The 21,116-nt window shown below is 35.8% G+C and overlaps 1 protein-coding gene across 3 annotated transcripts in view; it reads right to left on the bottom strand.

Moving 5' to 3' along the window:
* The window catches only part of ST18 (ST18 C2H2C-type zinc finger transcription factor), a 101,263-nt gene that overhangs the window by 58,363 nt on the left and 21,784 nt on the right, over positions 1-21,116 (bottom strand). For all 3 annotated transcript variants that reach the window (XR_008820971.1, XM_056333042.1, XM_056333043.1), the window contains exons 2-4: positions 17,177-17,283; positions 10,526-10,580; positions 8,587-8,617 (exon numbers count right to left, since the gene is read on the bottom strand). Coding sequence is in view for 2 of the 3 variants with exons in the window: in XM_056333042.1 (XP_056189017.1) it covers positions 8,587-8,617; positions 10,526-10,580 (86 nt within the window). In the remaining variant the exon portion in view is untranslated. The remainder of the gene's footprint in view (positions 1-8,586; positions 8,618-10,525; positions 10,581-17,176; positions 17,284-21,116) is intronic.

Here is a 21,116-nt window from a genome sequence, read left to right as displayed (position 1 = left end):
CACAAATGAAAGGTTTAGCTAGGAGAAAAGGAACCGTACGGGACAGACAATAATGCGGAGATAATACAGTATCATAACTGAAAGGTGGCTGGGGCATGATATTAAAAGATATATTTTATTTTAAAAGGACAGAAGAAAAGCAAAGGAGCTGCCATCGCCTTGCTGGTGGAAGAGGATTTATTAGCCCCCATAAGAAGAGGCTGGGGAGAAATGGGTAATGGTGTTGAGTCATTATGTACTGAGCCTGGAGATGTTTCAGACAGTAAACTAAATGTTATAGGCCACCTGACCAAAAAGAACAACTGGACTGTGAAATGATTGAGCAAATAAAAAGAAGCACGTAAAAAGAGTGGAGCAATGGTAAGTCAGCAATAACATAGGAAAAAGCATGCAGTTATGGTGAAATTTACCCATGCCTCAAGCTCACTATGTTGCCTGAGGCTAAAGGACAATGATTTTAAGCCGCAATAGGCTCATGATATAGCATTTTTTAAAATCTCTTTTTCTTTTTTTTGATTTTTGTCTTTTTTTTTTTTTTTTTTTTAGCTCTAGTTTGCTATTTTAGCAGGGTTCTCCCCACAGGTACGACAAAGCAGAGAAGGAAAGCAGAGATTTAAAAACTCTTCTCTGGTTTTCTTGTTTTTAGTTTACAAGCTTGTAGGATCATCAGGATATTTAGATCATATAAAAAACAAGGCACAGAAACCCTCTAATTGAAATACTATGTTAATGAAATGGATGACTTCATGATGTCATTCTGTAGCTCATAGATCAAGAACTGTATATGGCTAGAATTGTATATTTGAACCCTTTTCTAACAGGTAAGATTTTATTGTGTGGACTTCAAGGAGTTCTTAAACTCAGTGATATGAATGAACAGCCAAGATCTGGGCCAAACCCAGCCTCCCTAGCCTCTTTTTCATTTACACAATCTGTCCAGGTTCAGTAGGTCAGTAAATTCCAGTGGGACAGAAGCCAAGAATTTGGCTTAGAATGGATTAAGTTTCTAGGCAAATCCACATATCATCCACACAACCTTTGCATTGAGAAAGCCTTGCATGTGTGTGGTCAGCCTGCTAACGCCAGTAGATGTTTAAATAAGAAGCATACTGGTAAACTACAGTCTGGTTTGAGATGTAAAGAAGATAAGGTTTTGTTTGGGGTTTTTTTTGTTGTTGGGGTTTGGGTTTTTTTTTTTGACAACGTAGCAGGAGGTCCCATGGCTGCATTCTTTTCCTTTCCTTGCTATCTTCAGGCTGTCCACAGTCTGTTTCAGCTTGCTTTTGCTTGGCTGAATCCACCCTTGACATCAGTCAGACAGAGCAATTCAGCCAGCCATAATATTTAACTCATGATTGATATACATGAGGCAGAAGTCACCGGTTGGCATAATGCTTGTGGTCATCTACAGAGAAAAGATCTGCCATAACAGGAAACAACCATTTGGAGCTATAATGTTCGAACACATTCTGTCACACAGCAGAAGGCATTAAGGCACATGCAACTCAAAATTCCTGTGTAGGTCTGGGAGGATAACATTTACTGTGTGCTGATGAACACAGAAGTTGTGAGGGGGAAGACAACAAGTCTTGTAATATATTAAATAATGTACAAGTTTTAGTTCAAGGCAAGGAGCATTCTAACATGCAACAAGCTCTCAGGTAGAAAAAACCTGCAAATAACTATCTGCCAGTCTAGCAGCCACATTTAAAGTGATGTGTATTTGACATATATTATAAAAATAAATATTACAGAAAAGAATACTTTGAAACTAATTAATCATTGCTTTTTAAAATATATTAAATGGAGTCTCTAATTGGAAAAATTGTAAAATCACAATAAAATAAAATAACAAAGAGAAAAGAGACACTGAGACTGCAGATGTTGGCTAGAAATGAACATAGTAGATGTTGAGAGGCCTGTAATATGCTAGAAATTTATCTAATGCATTTGTTATTGAAGAAAGCTATAAAAGTCACCTATAAAGCAAATGCACATAAAGTATCAACTAAGCAAGCTACAATGGAAATCTGAACATTAAATACTACTGCTAAATGTTCTAAATAAATCCAGGAGGAAAAGGCAAAGGTCACAGTGCATAGATTAAAAGGTCTTAATGTCTACAGGAATTAGGCAAATGATTCATTGTAATTAACAACTCCAACCACAAGTGTCTCAAAAGGATCATGAGATACAGTTCCTATTTCAACCATCTTAGTCGTTATTCAGAACAATTCACTAAATAGTTAAGCCAAATAAGTGTCAACCTCAGGGTTATCTGCAAAACGTTAGTCATTACTTGTGGTCATCCAGAACTAGATGGTATTATTTCTCTTCACAGAAGCAATGACAATGTTTTAAGAGTGGAGGTTCTTATTTCCTTTTATAATCTCCTTCAAAGAATGAGATTTTAATGGAAAAAAAAATGTTTTATTTTTTGTTCTCCATATGCAAGTTCCAAACTCTTCATGCAGGCCTTAACCCACTCAGATGAATGTTCAAAAATGGAAAACTTGAGGTGGAAAAGGTTTGAACTTCTTCCTGTGTTTGTTTCTTGTTTACTGTTTTAACAGTACTGAAAGAACAACCGATTTCTGAGGTATGAAAGCATATGGGAGTACAAAAAAGGTAAAAAGCCTAAGGTCCATCAATTCATCAGAGCTCTAGGAAAGGGAAAGATGAGTTGAGGTGAGGCAAGGCGAGGCGAGGCGAGGCGAGGCGAGGGAGAGGAGAGGAGAGGAGAGGAGAGGAGAGGAGAGGAGAGGAGAGGAGAGGAGAGGAGAGGAGAGGAGAGGAGAGGAGAGGAGAGGAGAGGAGAGGAGAGGAGAGGAGAGGAGAGGAGAGGAGAGGAGAGGCAGAGCAAAAGGAGAGAAAGAATGGCAGCACTGCAGGTTTCACAGTTTGATGGCTAACTAGAGGGAGACTGGAAGATGAAGGAGGAAATAAGGGAGGAACTTAGACATGACAGACCTATAAATTTGATTGCCATTACAATTTACATTTATGCTTGGTTTATTAGCTATTATGAGAATGGTTGACATACAGGATGTAATAATAAGGATAGGTGAATTCCAGCACTATTATTTTATTAATTCTGTGACCAGCATACACCTTTGCCTCACAGTAAACTGCACCACGTACTGGTTGTTCAGTGTTTGTTTATGCTTGACTATTCAATGTTTTCTATCAAACTTCAATTAGAAAATAATTTTTCCTTAGCATAAAACAGTTTTCCACAGATTCTTTGAGGAGAGTACTGACTAGCATGACAGCCTAAATTCCTTAAGAACCTAATAGTGTTGTCAGAAAAGAAAAATAAATTAACAAGATTTATTGGGAATTTAAAAAATATGATTGGTGACAACATGACAGACTTGATTATACCAGAAATCATGGAGTATGAGGCAGAGGTTAATATTTCCAAAGCCCCATAATCATTTCAATTTCTACAATGGCTAGGGAAGGGAGAAAGTTCTTTTTTGAAGCTAAAGAGCAAACAGTAGATCCTCTTAAGTGATCATTCTGCTACCAGACCTTAGGAATAGGTACTCTCAAAATTAATGTCCATTGTTTAATTGAAGATCAGTTATCAATAGAAACAGCATGATACAGATCTTTGTCCCAGGTGAAATGCCTAATCTAGACATATCTCGGAGAAAGACTTAAAGGTGGCACAACTCTGTCCTAGCCAGTTACCATCATAGGGAACTCTGGGGAGGAGAGCTGGGGACGTATGCTGTCAACACCTAATCTTCAATTGTAAAAAAAGACTTTTTGTCAAGGCCAGACACATCTGCAAAAAATCAGGATAAATTTCTTTGCAGTAGATATAACTATTGACCATCTTCATTTAGCACTTACTACTAAGTCTATTGGGACTCAGGGACACACTTTGTTGTCAGCAAACCACATGGAGCACTGCAAGGGTTCCACACTCTGCCAGTGGCAGACAGATGAGTCACCAGGCAATGAAGGAGTCCCCCTCAGTTCTATCCCAAATGTGCTTATTCAGGATTATGACAAATGTGCTTTTTCCCAGTGTCGTGGTTAAACCCTGGCTGGTAATTAAGTACCCAGCAGTTTCCAGAAGATCGGAGTCTATGACCATCTCCTGGTCATAGAAAACAGAAGCCAAGCCCAAAGGACAAACCTGAGAGTTTTTTTGATGCAGGCTAGGAACAAACAGCTTTCGCAGTCTCTGTCTCACTTTTAAGCAGTGCTGTGGGAAAGAGTGCTGTGAAGGTGATAGCTACACAAATCAATCATAATCTCAATTCTTACTGAGGAACACCTTTGAGCCTTTTTGTGTGACTTTATTTCATATGCCCACTTTTTCCATCATCTAAGTACTGCTTTTACCTCTTTCCTTGGTCATCTGCCAGGCTACTGCTTTCTTTTCATACAAGTATTTCTTTAAAAGCCTGGTGGTTTTATGAAGCTCAGAAAGAAAGTTACCAATGAACTATTCCTTTCTAAATGCAGCTAGGCATGCACAGCCCTCTTCTTAAATGCCATGAACTTTTTCTGAGTGTCCATATCATCTTCTATCTACCAAACTCTCTACCTTCATTCCATTACTGTCTGAAACTAGTATTCAGATATAATTGGATACGTACCATATACTAGAACTTAGAAGAAATGAGCAAAACATTCAGCACTGTAGAATAAGTATTTACTACTTCAATTAGCAAAATGCCTTTTAGTATGCTGTCAATACTGTTACTTATATTGACATACCTCTTAAACATTTTGGTTAAAGATAAGAGATATATTTCAGTAACATAAACCTTCTGAAATACTTTGATACCATTGATTGTAGGGTTGCTTTGCTGGTTTCTCACCCTCCTAATCAAGAGAAAGCAGCAGGGTGAAGTGACCCGTTGCTCCTTCTGTCAGAAAGACATCCAGACAGCTATGTTTTATTACTTTTCTCTCTCTCTGCTAAAATATTCAAGATTTCATTAATTCAATATTTCAACTCAATAATTCAAACTGAACAGTTGAACTTATCGGCATATCTAAAATGTCACAACATCCGGAATGAGTTTCAGATAAAAAGTAACTCTCTTTACTTTTGGAGAAATTTTCCTTTTGAGGAAGTCATCCAATGCTACAGAGAGTAAGGGGAAGTGTAACTGTTCCCACCAAAGAACAGGACTGTTCTCCATGACTTGAAAGACCAGTTCCTTGTGGAATCTTCATTAATCATTAGTGACAGAGCCGAAAAGACTTGGTTTCACCTGTATCTAACCCAGAAAAGGTACTCTTTCTATTCAGATATGTGCTTAGCCAAACTGATCTATGCTTTTGTAATCCCATGCTTGGATCGATCCAATTTGCTCTTCCTTGGTCTGACCCAGCTGCCACTCTATAACCTACAGATGGTTTACCGTACTGTATCCCATCTGTTAAATAGAACACAGTAATGAGAATACATCACACCAATATTCCTCACTTCCCTTTGGTTTTCATTCTAATCCTGAACACAGCTGAAGGTCCTGGTCCTTTCAGTGGGCCATGACTAAATCATCCAAGAGAAGACCTCTTCTTTCTGCTTCTTGCAGAAGATGGATACAACAGAGTTGTTATGCCCAAAAGGTGTCAGATTCAAACTTGAATGTATGGGACAGAGATCTCCTGGCTTCAGCACTCGGTTCTACCACATATTCTGTTTTGCTATGTTTAGGTTTTGATAAACTATTCATCTCTTCCTGTGGATAGTTTAGCTACCAATGAAATTACCACAGCATTACATTCTTAAATGTAAAATTAAACCATGTTGTTCAGAAGTAAATGATTAAGACTGGAAGGAGAAACAGTTCTGTTCTGAAGGGCTTACTAAGTTTAATATATTATCCTTCAATATTACAGCATATACCATAGATACAGAAAAAAAAGTCTTATTGATCTGAATAACAGAGAAGTATTAATAATATTCATGTATAAAGAAAACTATTGACTTAATATTGAAATCTGGGGTGCCTTAAGGCACATAAATACATGAAAACAGTGACAGTTTGACATTTAAATAGGAGTTGTGTATAGGTGGTCAGTAGTGGGAAGAAAAGTACTGCCCTCTGAAAACTCAGGGAAGTTTTAGTTATCTTACTAATCAGAAAAAAATTCAAACCCAGATTGGCCCTTAAAGTAATGCTTTTCTGAAAATTTTTGAATGCAAAAAGGTGGTCCTATTTCTTAGGAAAAAATGGATGATAACAAAACCATTAGCCAAATTTCTGGGTGAAATCTTTGCTTTCCTGAAATCAATAGATTTTTGGCATTGAATTCCATTAAGCAATAATGCAACCCCTGAAATTTAGAAGAGTGAAATTTTCATGCATTATAGAATCTAATTGGTGATTGCAACTCTTTGTTTTTCTTTTCATCTATTTCATTCTCTACTTTTGTGAAACACAACTTGCAGAATACGAAAAGGCTAACAAATGCTCTAGAACCAATCAATGTTATGAAACTAATAATAATACAATATAAGCATGTAAGCTTATGTAGTGCCTTTCATGTAGGAGTATCCCAAGGCACTTTGTAACAGAAACTCAATAAGGAGTGCAAAAGTGCTTTGTCAGATAGGATAAGCCAGGGGAAAAGGGGAAATTAATTAAGCATGGATTTAAATTTCTCAGCCAACACAGCATTTAGAACCTTGGTCAGAAAAGACAGTGGTTCCAATATCTGTATCCAGGGAACACAACAGACTGTTTCAGTCTTTAATTCTTGAGGAATGTTCAATAGTTTTTCCACAATGGTATGGGTATGAGTAATGAGAACGCAGTTCACAGGCTACATTTCCAAAAGGCAGCCCCTGCCTCTCTTCCTCTATTTTTTTATAAACAAATCGATTCATAAAAGTCCATCACCTGACTTGCATGCCAGTAAAGCCACTTTACTGCAAAGATACCCAATATGGAAATTGGTACGGTAGACATTACAAATATCAAGTTAAGGACTGGGCAAAGGCTTTATTGGCTGTTTAGCTCACTGTTTTCAACCAATGTATATTTCCTTATGGAGGTAGTCCACACCTCTGACAGAGACAGTAATCCGTTACACAACAGTTCCTCAGATAGTGTGTATTTCACATAGAAAAGCAAAATTCCTTGGGAAAAGCTATAGTAATTGATAATGCATAAATGACAGCTTCCCTGATGTTACAGAAACTTACATATCCTCTATTTTTCAAACATTTTCTCTTAGGAACACATGGACCATCCTCATTTTTGGATGACTGCCTCTTCGGATTAATGCATCCTTCTGGTGCATAAATTAGGGATGCACAGAGGAAAAAGGAGAAGCACCAAATCTCAGGAATCTGAAGCCATACAGAAAAGTGAGATTCACAGTAGAGCTGAATGAGTGAATCATCATGAATAATTTATCTGAAAAGTTAGCCTCCACTGCTGTTCATGGAATATCTATAAGAAGCTTGTGATTTCCTCAGGTTTATTATAAAGCAAAACCTTAAAATATTGTATGTCTTCGCTGAAAATAACTTCCTGTAAATATTTCATGTCCTATCTTAAAAGAGAGTGGCATTTTGATTGATAAAATAAATCACATGATGTTTCTGTTCCCTAGATGGATGAACACACAAGCACATACTTCAGATGCCTGCTGAAGTTAAGAAAGCAGCTCAAGTAGCATGTGATGAAGAGCACAGAAAAAATAAGTTAATGTAAGAAAAACTCTTTAGAGCTTTTGCAAACGTGTTTTCAGTATTTATATTGCAGCTGTAACCCATTGTAATTTTGATTAATAACTCTGGGAATCTGCAGCTACCTGTAAATATTTCTCTTGGGGGACATGAAGAGTGAACTTGTCCCAGAGAAAACTTGAATCTATGGTACATGTCCTTTTTTGAACATTTGGTACTGAACAATATTCTGGTCTTCCCAGAGTTTGTTCTAAGCTCTTGGACTAGTTATTAGAAGCTGGTACACAAATTAGTAAGATTAAAGTAGTAATGTTAACATTTTGTTAGATTATTAGTGATCTGAAATGTTCTTGTACAGTCTATGGTTTTGAATGGACTGCCATGCTTAATGCAAATTTGAAAAGTACTCTCTGCTTCTTCAATAAAATATGAAATTTTTAGCAAGTACTTGAGGTAGAATGAGCCATTAGTGCATTTAGAATTTACAGTAGTTTACAGAGACTATCAGTTTCATAAAAGCCATCTAACAAAAACTTACAAATGTTAATAACTCTTAGAATGTTCAGATGTTGAAATACTATACTTACTACAGAAAAAAGAAGACTGAAGGCTGATCAGAAACTATACTCTTTTGTTGCGTGCCCTGACACAGGCTGAAGATAAAGACAGCGTACCAGAATCCTGCCTACTTTGCATTACTTTTGATTATGCTTGCATAATTATTGCTAACATTTTGCTTTTATTTTTGGTATATTTAAAAAGTGAATCTGCATCAAGTACCCTTTGTCAGATCTATGCTAAATGTCTACATAATGCATCATTTGCTGGATTCTCTATTTTGTAGCAGTACCATTGGTATGAATTTATCAATATAATGAGAATATAAAACTGGAAAAATAAACAACATGAGTTCTTACCTGAGCTCTTGAGCTATAGAGTCCACTTGAACTGTTAACAAAAGCAGGAAAGATTTGATTAATTTACACTTCCAGACTTGTTCTTTCGGCAATCTTGCACCTGCCTATCTGTGATGACAGAGGAGTGGCTATCAAAACACAGGCAATTATTTTCATGCTAAACTAGTGGCAAATGTTAACTGAACATACAATTCCCACAGTTATTATGCATAAAGCCTGAAGTATGGTTTCATAAGGAAAAATAATAAGTAAAAACAAGAGTAAAAGAGAAGGCATTTGTTTTTATTGAAAATAGAATGACAGATCTCTGCTTTTTCTGAATTTTAATTCAGTTTGGGAATGCTGAAGGCTGGTGTTTACAAATACCTAATCACACAAGGGTATACAGCATACTGACAAATCCAACAGGTGGTTATAAGGATTACTCATATTGCACTGGCAACTTTTTTTGTTTCCACTTCTACGAAAAAGTTCCTGATAGATTTATTCCTGTAGATGTGTGTGCATGTGTATATAAAAATATGAAGTACATCCATTAGTTTTAAAAGTGTGTTACTAGTTTTTTGAGTGAAAAGGGTATGAATCCCTCATTAAATACAATTAAAGTCTGCAAAGCCAGCCAGACTGCTTTAATTCACAGTCCTGACCAACAGAGAAGACATGCTTTAATGCTGAGAATGACTTTAATAATTTGTTATTTAATTAAACATTTTAAAATCTAAATGAATTTAATGATGAGAGTAACTTCCCTATTCAATAACTTTGTTTAAGCCCTCTGTTCTGGTACTTTTGAAATATATATGAATTTTACATTAATTTCAGAGAACATTACTGAAGGATGCATCAAAATTTTGATATGAAAATTCTTACATTTTTTAGAACAGCTTGTCTGTATTTATCCCCTTGTCTGCAGGTAGTTTGTGGTACTTCCACCCCCTTCCTCTGGCTTTTCCTAACTGAAGTCTAGTACTTTTCACCACTTTCGTAATTTTAAACTAGATAACTAATCCAAACTACACTTTAATTCTGACCACAGCTTGAAGCTGAAGGCATGATATTAACAATCCAAAACTACTGAGTTGTGACAGTGAATAAAATTAGTCTTTTTTACACAATCCTGAGAGTGCATGATTCACATTAAAATCAGAGGAAGAGAAGGGTGCTTTCACCTCTGAAAATAGTCAAGCAAAATTGTTCACCAAGGCAGGCAAAACTTTGACATTTATTTCTAAGTATCTTCATCTTTCACTCATTATCAAAAGTCACAAAAAGTGTTATGAATTAAAATAAAAAGTTATTTTCCTGGAAGGGCTGTATTGCTAGTCAATCGTGTTTCCAGATGTTGAGATCATTAAGGGCCTGTTTATCTCTCAGTACTGCATTTCCATCTGTTCCTTACAAAAAGAGAGGAATAGCTGGTAAATACAACTATATCATAACTTTGCAAAATGAAACTCAAGCACCAGTACTTAGCACAGGATTCTCCTCTGCCACATACACCTGCAGCTTTTGATCAAAGTAAATTTACTTCTGGACCATTTACACAACTGATTTACAGATAATTAATGGCAATAGACAAAAACATTCAGTTGGCTGAGACAAAGTTTTGTGCATTATTTTGAAAGCATCCATTCATTATTATCTATCTATACTCTCTATGGAAAATCTTTGTTTGCATAATAAAAAGCATAACCTTGATTTTCTTTGAGAAATAGCTCAAAGAAAATAGCATACAGTAGATTTTTTTCTGTTTTTCTTTAAACCATAGCTAATAATATCTTGCCTTTTAATGCCAACAGTCTGTGTCCTGCCTTGATTAAAAAAGCAGCCCTAAGGAAGCTGCACACTCTCTTACTGCACATTAAAGGACTGTGCACAGGAACTATCATATTTCATGGTGTGCTAGGCACAGGGTCGTGGAACGTGCTTGCTAACTCACCCTTGGTTCCTTTTGAGCGTGTGCGCAGCTTTTTATTTTCCCCATCTGCGTCCATCTGTAATATTAACACAAAGTCTTTAATTCATTCCTTTTGCCATTGAGGAAAAAAAAAGTCTCCAATGCTTTTTTTTTCACATTTCCAAAGCCTAGACAGTAATAGAAAGAAGAATAATCATGCCTTATTAATCTTGTCAAAGAGATAAAAAGCCATCTGTGAATATCTAGTAAATACCTAGGAGATACCTTTAATGATACAGATTTGTTTAATAAAGTGATGGTTATGACTGACTCTGTAAGGTTTAATGACAAGGTCTACAGGTGTTAGCTGAAAGTGTAAGGTTAGAACCAGCAATGCTGTATGAGTGTTGCTTTCAGCATCCACCTCCTGGAAGAAAAAAGTCCCAGAAAGCTACGTTGCCTACAGGCAACCTGCATTATTGTTGTAAGTGAAGCATATCTTAATAGCTGCATTGGAACCTGCATTTCTGAAGACTTCATCCTTAAAACCTGAAACCCTCTTGCTTGAATAGATGTATAGCTTTGAAACATTTCACCACTTAATTACTTCTTGCAGAAGTTTTGGCCAAAGAGACAGATTTGTATGAGTGTTTGGGAGAATGTAGTGTCCAGGATTGCATTTCACATTAAAAAAAGCCCAACCAAATAGCCAAAAAATCCGAGCCCCAAAAACCTCAGCTGTTGCAATAAGATTTCTAACTGAAATATGAGAAACCTTTCAAGATCAGCTGTTTTCATGACACTTTTGGCTACATCTAAACCAGCGCTGGAAATATGCACCTTCTGGTCTTGGATCTGGCCCAGACCCATAATTGTAGGGGCAGGTTTTCAATCCATGGATTTTATTACAAACCCCTGAAATTCAAAGGAATTAAGATTTCATGTTCTCGTGTGGAGAGCTGCAGTGACACACAGCAGATTGTGCAACAGCGTAATTTTGACCGTGTCCAGAAAGGCAAACTCCTTTTCTTTCTAAAAGTAACTCAATTTTTACATAAGGAAGATTTCCTTATGGGGAATTTTTGTCTAGGCAAGATATCAGGAACTCTGGAATTCTTCTTCAGTCTTTAGTAGTATCTTACTATCTATCTTTGCTTTGAATCTCCATTTCCCTGTTTGTAAAATGGTGATGGTCAAACATACTGTAGATGAAGCAACTCTGATGTGCTTCTGCAGATCAATATGCAGGAACAAATGTAGACACCAGCACCTGATTTATATAACTGTGTTGGGCAATAGGTAGATGCATTCTGTGGATACCAGAAGTTGCCTATGCCTGGCATCTTTCCCTGCAAAAGGTCGCAAGATAGAAAACAATGTCAACCAAAGATCCTGTCTATTATTTCACTCTTCCTTTCTGAGCATCAGCAGAACTGATTTGCCCTACCGAGGGAAGATGCAAGAAGCTCTGTTTGTGCCTTTTTCCATTATAGAGTTTGAAGATCTGAGGATGCTTTATTTTTAGCTGTATATGACTCAGATAACTCAGATGTTTTGAAGGTCTTATCTGAAAGAACATTGCAGAATATGACAAAATTGACCTGAGAAACAAAAAGAGTAAAGTCAGCCTTTCTAGGGCAGAAAAAACATTTTTCTAATTTCCTGTGGGTTGGGTTTTTTTTTTTCTGTTTGTTATTATATATGGTTACACTTTGTATACAACTACTGGAATCAAAATACCTATTTGCAGGAAAGAACTCAAGCATTTGAAAAGGGTATTTGTGTACTTGAAGAAGTCTAATTCTAGAACCCAGGTTAGTGATATCTGAAATGAAAATATAAATTGATCGAAATGCACCTCAAAGCCAGACAGTGTATCTTTTCTCCGTTTAAATTTACATCTGATGTTGATTATTAACAGGAAAGGAACATAAGTGGCTTGTGTTTACGTAGTGGGGCTGATGGCAGCCTTTACTTGTTACTATCCTTAAAACCTGGAGAATGAGCTTTTGCAATGTGACTGCAATGGTAATGGGAAACATGGCTCTGTTCTCTGATGCTGAGTTGTGATTGAAGGCGCTGACCTGCCATAGACTTATAATAGGGGAGCAGGTGTGGCAATGATGGACTTTAATTTCCTTTAATAAACCTTTTATGTGCCACACTTTTACTGCCATTCTATGCTCTCCAAGGTCCTGCACATAATAGGTTCATTACTTTTGATTACTATAGTCTATTGAGACAAACAACTCCAGAACACACTATATATTATGTTCAGTTAAACCAATATAGACTATTTATCCACTGTGCATTATTTCACCTGCAACTCCACAGACAAAATTAACAACATCTCCTGTAAGCTAAAACTATTAAAACCACTGGTACTCCTTTGTCATCATTTCATAATAAATACCACACCAATCACAGTGCTGCTTTTTTAATTATGAAACAAAAAGTGTCCACTGCTTCTACTGAACAGCAGTTACTTTGGTGTAAATAGCACATTGCATTGTGATGAGTATTTCAAAACTGCACAATGAGTGAAAACCAACAATAAAATCAATTCAGGTGATTTTTCTATTGATTTTCTTTCCTTGTAATAATTTGAAACTATGAGAGATGTTTCATCAACTAAACCCTAAAATTTATAGGACTATTTAGCCTGGTGCTTACAACATATTAAAATACTGATCAAGTCTGTGTTGCATAGAAAACACCTTAACTTACAAAATGTCCCATGCAGTAACTTGAAGATTATACAAAAGTAACTGAAAAAAACTGTGAAATCTTTTAAGTGTGTCAGCAAAAAGACATGTTTTGCTCAAAATTGAAATGTAATATCTTCGGGGTTTGATAGTCCTTTCAGAGGCAGACTGATGCTGAAAAAAAAGTGAACAAAGTTTCTGCCTTCTGATTTTAATCTAGTGATTGTTTTACATGAAATTACAGTCACAGATGATCAACAAGGAGTATTCAAACTTTTAAATCACCAGTGGAACAACAAAAACATTAAACTGTAAGTGAGAAATTCCATCCAAAGTTTTTATAGAGAATTGTTTTCAGGGTTTCAATTTGAGAGACATATCTTTTTACTGCTGTATACTGTAAAGACTGGATGGATTCTGGAAGGTGCTTCATGATCTCAAAGCTGGGGATGGTCAGCCCTCTCTCCCAGTACATACGTCATCTTGAGACAAGAAGCCACAAGGGATAAAGAGAATGGTTATATCTGCACAAAATCCTCACACTACTGATGTTTTTAGTCATCAGGACCATTAGGATAATATCTAAATGCTTGCCAGGAAAATATTACTGGGAGTTATAGTCCCATATTTTTTAAGGGCAAGCTTCACAAAACCCCCCAAGTAAATAGTGCAATTAATTCAGCTTTATTATTGTGTCTTATACCTAGATTATGTGATTTGATGGGTTTAGAACCCATCTAAACATTTCCCTTTCTAAATTAGTTGAAAATAGCTAATGGACTCAAAAGGAATTAATGGAAGATACACAGTTGGAAACACAGTGACAGAGAGGTAGCATCTATGCAATCCCAAATCATTGGGCAAGCAGGCTAAGAAATAAAAGTTTGCTTTAGAATTGCTTCAGATATGCCCTGTTTCTGTGATTTGGAAATCTGAGAATGTCAATGTTGAATAATTTTTTGAAAGCATGTTCCAACAAATCTCCCTAAGTTTATGAATTCTTTCTCTCTGACTTTGTGAATTTCAGTTTGATCTTCCCTGCACCTTTCCTTCAGTCTTGGTTGAGACTTAAGGGTAAGTCAATAACTAGATCCCAGAAAACTGACTGGAGTCACCAGCTCTACCACAAATCCTGCTTGGCAGAAACAGGAGTAACTTTCTCTGTGACTGCTTCAGAGTATTCATGTAGCTCCAGATGAATTTATTGGTGGAATAGCAGCAATCATACTTTCTGAGCAAACTATTTCATAGTTCCTAGCTGCAGAAATCAAATGTTATTTCTTCTGTTTGTACCATCCCACTGCAGTCAGCAGACTCAAGAGCAGCACCTGGAAATACTTCCCTGAGTGAGAGAATCAGGATTTGGCTCTGAGTTTGGGTTTTTGTGTGCCTGGAGTCTATCTGTGCACATGTGCATGTACTGATATTATAATGGGATCCAAGAATATGACGAACAGCTGAAAATAGGGCATGTGCACTAAGTGATAATAATAACAATAATAATAATAGCAACCATTTCAGTTTACTTGCACATTTTAAATTCTGGATTTCAGAAACAAAATTGATACTGCTATCTTGGTAAGATAGTTTTACAGCATATTACTGTCAAATAAACTATGACTTGGGGAAGCTAGTGCTGCTGACATAGGTAGAAGTGAAATACACCTCCTAGAAAGAGCTATTGTAAGAGCTATGCACTTTCTAATTTCTATTGTAATCTTTGTACAAGCAAGACTTTCCTTGAGTGGGTTTCACACTGCTGGAGCAGCACTCGGTTTCCTTTTGTGTAACTAGTTAGAGGAAAAGAAACAATTGGTTTATCCAGAGGTAAGGACTATAAAAGTTGATATTTGTGATTTTCCAACTAAAAGTTACACCTGATTTTCAAAATGAAATTTGGCAAACAATTTCTTCAGGACAAACCTTAAGTGATCCTGAGAGTTCTGAAAAAAAAGAATCACTTTTTTCTACTATTTTTAATTTGAAAACTACTTAGATTTGTATAGAGGCAATAGCCACATCTGTCACTAGCCTAATGAACTTAGCCAGAAAAAAACTACAACAACACAAATCCACCCTCAAGTCTTAAACACAAGTCACAAACTTGAAAGTTGAAGTCAGAAACCACTAAGCACTGCAAACCTGTCTGTGCTGTGCTGTGCCCCAAGGTGATACGACACTACGTGTGCCTCTCCCTACAACAAAAAATACCCTCAGAGCAAGCTTTTCAGTGCTTTGGTACTCATATTTTAATGTTTCTTTTCAATAACTTGTATAAGAATCTAACAAATAAGAAGAGAATAATCATGAAGAAAAAGACACTTTAAAGCAAGATTTCCTGTAGCCTGGCCAGAAGCATGGAGCACTGTTTGGCTCTCTCTGTGTATATGTGTGCTGACTGCATCTTTCTGTCAATCCACGACAGCTTTTTTTAATACGAAGCATTAATGGCAGACTGACGGTGAGAAGTATGGTGCAAGAAGGAAATCCAAAGTACACATACAGCAACTTCTAGATAAAGCTTATATATTCTGATTACTGACAGTAAAAAAGTTCAAACTCTAAAGTCAAAATTTTTAGGAACATTGCTTGTACTGTGGTTAAAGTTTCTTGCTCTTTTTTTTTTTTTAATAACATGTTAATTGTCAGAAAGGAGAATAAATATTTACAAAATAGATGTTTTTAAAGATTTTTAATAAAAATATGCGTTCTTTTGTGATTTTTATTATTGTTAACCAAGGAGTCATCTTTATTTTTGAAACTTTTGCTTTAGTTTACACAATGTTATTCCTGATTTCTCTAGGAGAAACTTGAATAACATGGAGATCATTGGTTCAGATGTATTAATTTCTCATGAACTAAAATAAGTAAGTACATTTATTGAATACAAACTTTAAAGCATGTTTATAACACGTATAAATCATCAACAATTTTGCATTTTATAGTGTGGTCAAATGGCATACATATTTTTGAGAAATGTATTTTTTTTACATTGAGGTCACTACTTGAAAATATGCAGCGACAAAATAAACCTTAAATCAGAGGCAGGCTTGAATAGCTTTGTAATGAGGATGATTTATTTTGATTCTCACTTCTGATTTCTGAGTTGTCACTGCTGTTGTACACTTCATCCATGCAACTTTGCACAACTGGCAGTGCTGAATATAAACCAAAGCCATATGTTTATTTCCTTTTGCCAAACGACTACAGCAAATAGTTCTATTATTCCCTTAGGTAACCAACATGTGCCAAGTATTTCTATTAGTCTTCTTTACCAAGGCTTTAGAGGGCAGAGTCACAGCTTTATGAAATTAAGGGGCAACTGCTAGCTTTTTAAATTTAGAGAAAAATTATATAGTCTACCACACTGAAATGCAGCTCAACACAAGCTGATGTGTAATTCTACTTTCTTGAGGCTTTTTTTCCTGGATTTCTATTTTTGATGTTCAGTGTCTTATCACTATTTTCTGGGCTATGATGTACTAAATATAATTTTTTAGAAAAAAGAAAGTGTCAATATTCAAAAAGAAAAAAATTATTTGACACCTTGATATCTTTTACAAATACACAAAAATTTTAATCCCACTGATACATAGTTTAAAAAATCTCAATAGGTATTAAAAAAAAATCACAAGTAAGATATCCTTCACAGGTTAAATTTAAGCAGCTCATTATGAAATACATTCTCACTCCTGGAGTCATATAGATTTAAAAATAATTGTGTTCCTGTCTGTATGTAATGCTAACAGAGTGGAGCTCTAAAATTTAAAAACGAAAATTTCTAGGTATTTACAAAGATTTATATATTTTTCAATTGTTCGGTATTGTTATACCTGATTGTTGAAGACTGCTGTTCTTAAAACAGCAGATGCTATGAGAGGAAAAGTCTTTGCGCACGAGACACTACACATGAAACCACATAGTATTCTAGTACTAATAGATAGATATATTTTGACTCAAATTCATTTTTGTAAAGAAATTATCCCACCTTTGTGTGTTTCCAGGTGAAAATATGTGCAGATTCCAAAGGACCAAATTCGTCACTCAGCCCAGGATGCCTTGCCTGATTTAACAGATAATCCTGAAATTCATTCTCTGGAAAAAAATAAACAAAAACAAAAAAACAAAACAACAAAAGAAAAAAAAGCAACAGCTATACTAAATAAAGCATAGATGAAACAGGACATTCTTTAAATCAAATGGGCAAATAATCCAGGTGTGTTGTTTTCTTGTGCGGTTTTTCAAAGATGTGGTATAAAGGTATCAATGATGCTTCTTAAAGGCAGAAAGAATAGCAGTTTTTCTTTTGTTGTTGTACTTCCTTTATATTGTTAACACCCTTTCTGATGACTTATAAAATAGACCTACTCTAAGAAAAGTTTTTCTTCTTGCACAGACAAAAATCCATAGTTTCTCTATGTAGAAATCCTTAGCCAAATGTTTTTTAGTGCATCAGAACCCCTTTGACTGAATAGGATGGTTCAGTACAAGATGTGAAATAAATGAGAAGCATTCTAAAATATTTTAATAATAGCAGAAAATCGCATCGTTTTATTTTTTTCTGATTTTGAATATCAGAGTTTAAAGTTTGGCAAACTGATAATGTTCTCACCATAAGCAAACTGAAGGACATCCTTGACATTTCTCCATGCTCAATTTTTCTTCCTTTCTGTGAGGAAACTCCTGCTGAATCAATAGTAACAGCAATGGAAGAGCTGCAGAAGTTTAGATCTGAGTGTACAATACTAAGGGACATGTATTCAGAAATAATGAATACCCAAACCCTTCGGACATTTAAAGCTGTAGGCACTTGCAACTGGGGAAATCTGGCCATAAGCAGTTATTATGGGCAGGCTTTATTTCAGCATCACTCCTGCCACTAGTGACCTAAATATAAAAATTTTACAATCACTTGCAATTTCAGAGGTCCTTTTCAAATAGTATCCAGTGTATTTAGTAAAATAGATCAATTCATTCCATATATTCTGATTATAAAAAAGTTTTCAGACAAACTTTTGGAACTTGAAGGTGAAGCTTTAAGTGTTCATTTAATGATATCTGATGAAGTTTTGTCAGGAAAATGTGTAATGTTACATTTCAGCAACTGGAAAGGCTCATTCTAAACAGATTCTCCGGAAAGCTTGAGTTTATTGAGTGACTAATTTCTGCTTCCGTCCCAATAGAGAGAATATTAGTTGCATCCCATCAATAACTTTTAATTAAAATAAATACACTTTTATCAAACAGCAAAACAGACAACAGATGCAAGATGATGAAGAAGGGAGAAAACCCAGAACAAAACAGTCCGATATTGAAAAGATTTTTAAAGTTGTTTTCTAGCCAATATGTTGCTGGAAAAAGATTTTGTTTATCCTCAAAGGCCTCTTTCCCCATTATTCTATTTCAATATCCATGAAAAAAACCCAAAAGGAGTCTTAAAGCTTTCTACCTGTCTCTTCCTCTTTGTTCAAAAATACTAATCTAAAACAAAAGATCTCTAAGAATAGCTACAATAGTGAACAAAGCTCTTTTTAAAGCCTAAAACTTAGCAGCTTTTTGTCTAAAATCCTATCATGTTATGTATTTATTAGCAATATATTTTTCATTTATTTTCTCAAAGCTTGCCAATAAAGAACTGAATCACATAAGGGAGTAGCTGTAAACCCTTTCAGTTCCCTAATGTCAAACTCATTAGCATCCGAATAACCACACAGCAGCACATCATCTGCACAATTGCAATTTTTTACTACTTTTAATAGCGTTTCTCAAAGGGCTCATTTTCAACTTTCTTCAGTGGTTAGTTGGTTCTCTGGGGAAAAGGAGCTTCCTGACGCTCACAGCTTCCACTCAACAACCAGGCCGTTTGCTGTCAGAAGCATCAGCCCTCTGCCCTAACCCCATCTGCTGTCTCTCTCATCCTAAGGGACCGAGAGTTAAGACAGCACAGCTGAGATCCACTTGGAAAAGTGCACAAAGGACAGGAAAATATACAAAACTTTTCACATTTAACTTTACATAATAAGCTAATACATTGAAAATCCTTCTTTTAAGAGAAGGAGTCTGGGCTGGGTAGGGGCTGAGGGGCAGGTTTTAAAATTGTGCTGGAAAACTACATGCAACAGTGTATTTGCTATTTTACTCCCATCTGCCTTGCACGTGACATCATCAGATAGCTTTGTAAAGCAGACAGTGCTATAGCAGGACAAAAGCAAGACTTCATATAAAGCACAAAATATGAACCCCTCTTCTGTGAGTAACGGCAACAGAAGTTACTAGTTAGTAGGTTTAAATGTGCTGTTTTCTATTTTTTCACTTAACAGGTTGCTGGCTGCCGTACAACTGATTCGTGGGTGAGTACCCACATTTGAAGATACGTGTTTCATAAAAAGTCTAATACAATGTCATGCATCTGTCATGCTATAAACAGGGTGTGTAGTGTGTGTAGGATTATGCTGTGTCATGGGATGTGGCATACCCCTAATGGAATATAAATTATGTGTCACCCCCTGTCCACACTCCAAGCAACAACATACATTTCAAATATAAGTGCTGGGATCTGATACTTCAAGAAGCAAACAAGAGTTAGTGCTGATTTCACAGTAACATCAAGATCTTACACAATAAGTTACTGAGAAACACTTTATTTTAGTATATTTTATGAATTATAAATTCATATAATTTTATGAATTATAAATTCAATGCCAGATTTTGAGGCATTGTTAGAAGTGCAGATAGAAGTCTGCAGTGCCAACTGCAAAAATTAAAATCTCAGCCTCAAGAGCCCATAAGAACATCTATGTTATTGATGGCTTTGATGATAAGGTTTTTGTTGATTGTAATCAGGTAGAACTAATTCACTTATTTGTCAACAAAGGTTCTTTGATGGTATCACTCTTGTTAAGTCCACATCTGTCTTCATTTGGCCCCATGTATTCAAAACTTGCATTAACTTATTTGTCTGTTTATTGAAGAGTTCAAAAGGATTTACAGACAGCAAAATATGCATGCACTTCAACTCCCCACATGTCTGAACAGATTTTTTTTTAATCCTGAAGGTGAAATTTGCCTGCCTGCAAAGAAAAACTTCCCCAGCACCTTAATTCAACCAGAATAATAAACTTTACAAACCCACAAAGATGGAATAAATGAGTTGCCTGATTTGTCAGTGTAATGGTTCAGTGAAGTCACCTGGAACCTTTGCAATCCATCCTTTGGTTTATAGCCATTTCCAGTGCAACATGATTTTCTACTGACTCTGAAGTGCCATCCTACTGAGATCCATGAGTCATACCAGGATCCTGATGTGAATCACTATTTGGGCCCTGATCCTCAACATCAGATGTGTGTGACAATCCCCTTCAAGCAACTGTTCTTGTTGACCCATTGTCTATGGGTAGAAGTCCACTCATTCAGGTCAAATTACTAGAGAGTTCCTGAGGATTTAATAAGCAGAAAAGACATATTGTACAGTCAGGAATTATCTCACCAGACATCTGAGGTTGTTTTCTCAGTCAGAATTGCAGTACACAAATCTGTACTACATCTGTAAAAGATTCTAACCCCTTTTTTGAGCATAATGGATAGAATTTCCAACAGATGAATTCTATTTTCTCTCATTTAGCACATCACTAGTTGATATACTGCAAATATGAAAATGAAAAATCACAGCAGTTTGTGATTTGTTAACTCAAAATGGAAGTAATAGCTAAGGAAACAAAATCCAATGTGGTCACCATTATGATCCCTGAATATTTTTCATGTTTCTACAGTGAAAGTGATTTCTCTTTTTCAAGATAAAATAATGCAACATATTTTGTATTTGAGGAAAAAATAATATGTGAAAGCAAAAGATGCCATTATAAACAAATGAAGATATATTGAGCTCTTGACTGCAGTCAGATCTTTAACCTGCACAGGCTGAAGTATGT

This window comes from Falco biarmicus, chromosome 3 (genome assembly GCF_023638135.1).
Source record: "Falco biarmicus isolate bFalBia1 chromosome 3, bFalBia1.pri, whole genome shotgun sequence".
Classification (NCBI taxonomy): Eukaryota; Metazoa; Chordata; class Aves; order Falconiformes; family Falconidae; genus Falco; species Falco biarmicus.
The sequence above is the reverse complement of the archived record's forward strand: the minus strand, read 5'-3'. Positions and strand labels throughout refer to the sequence as shown.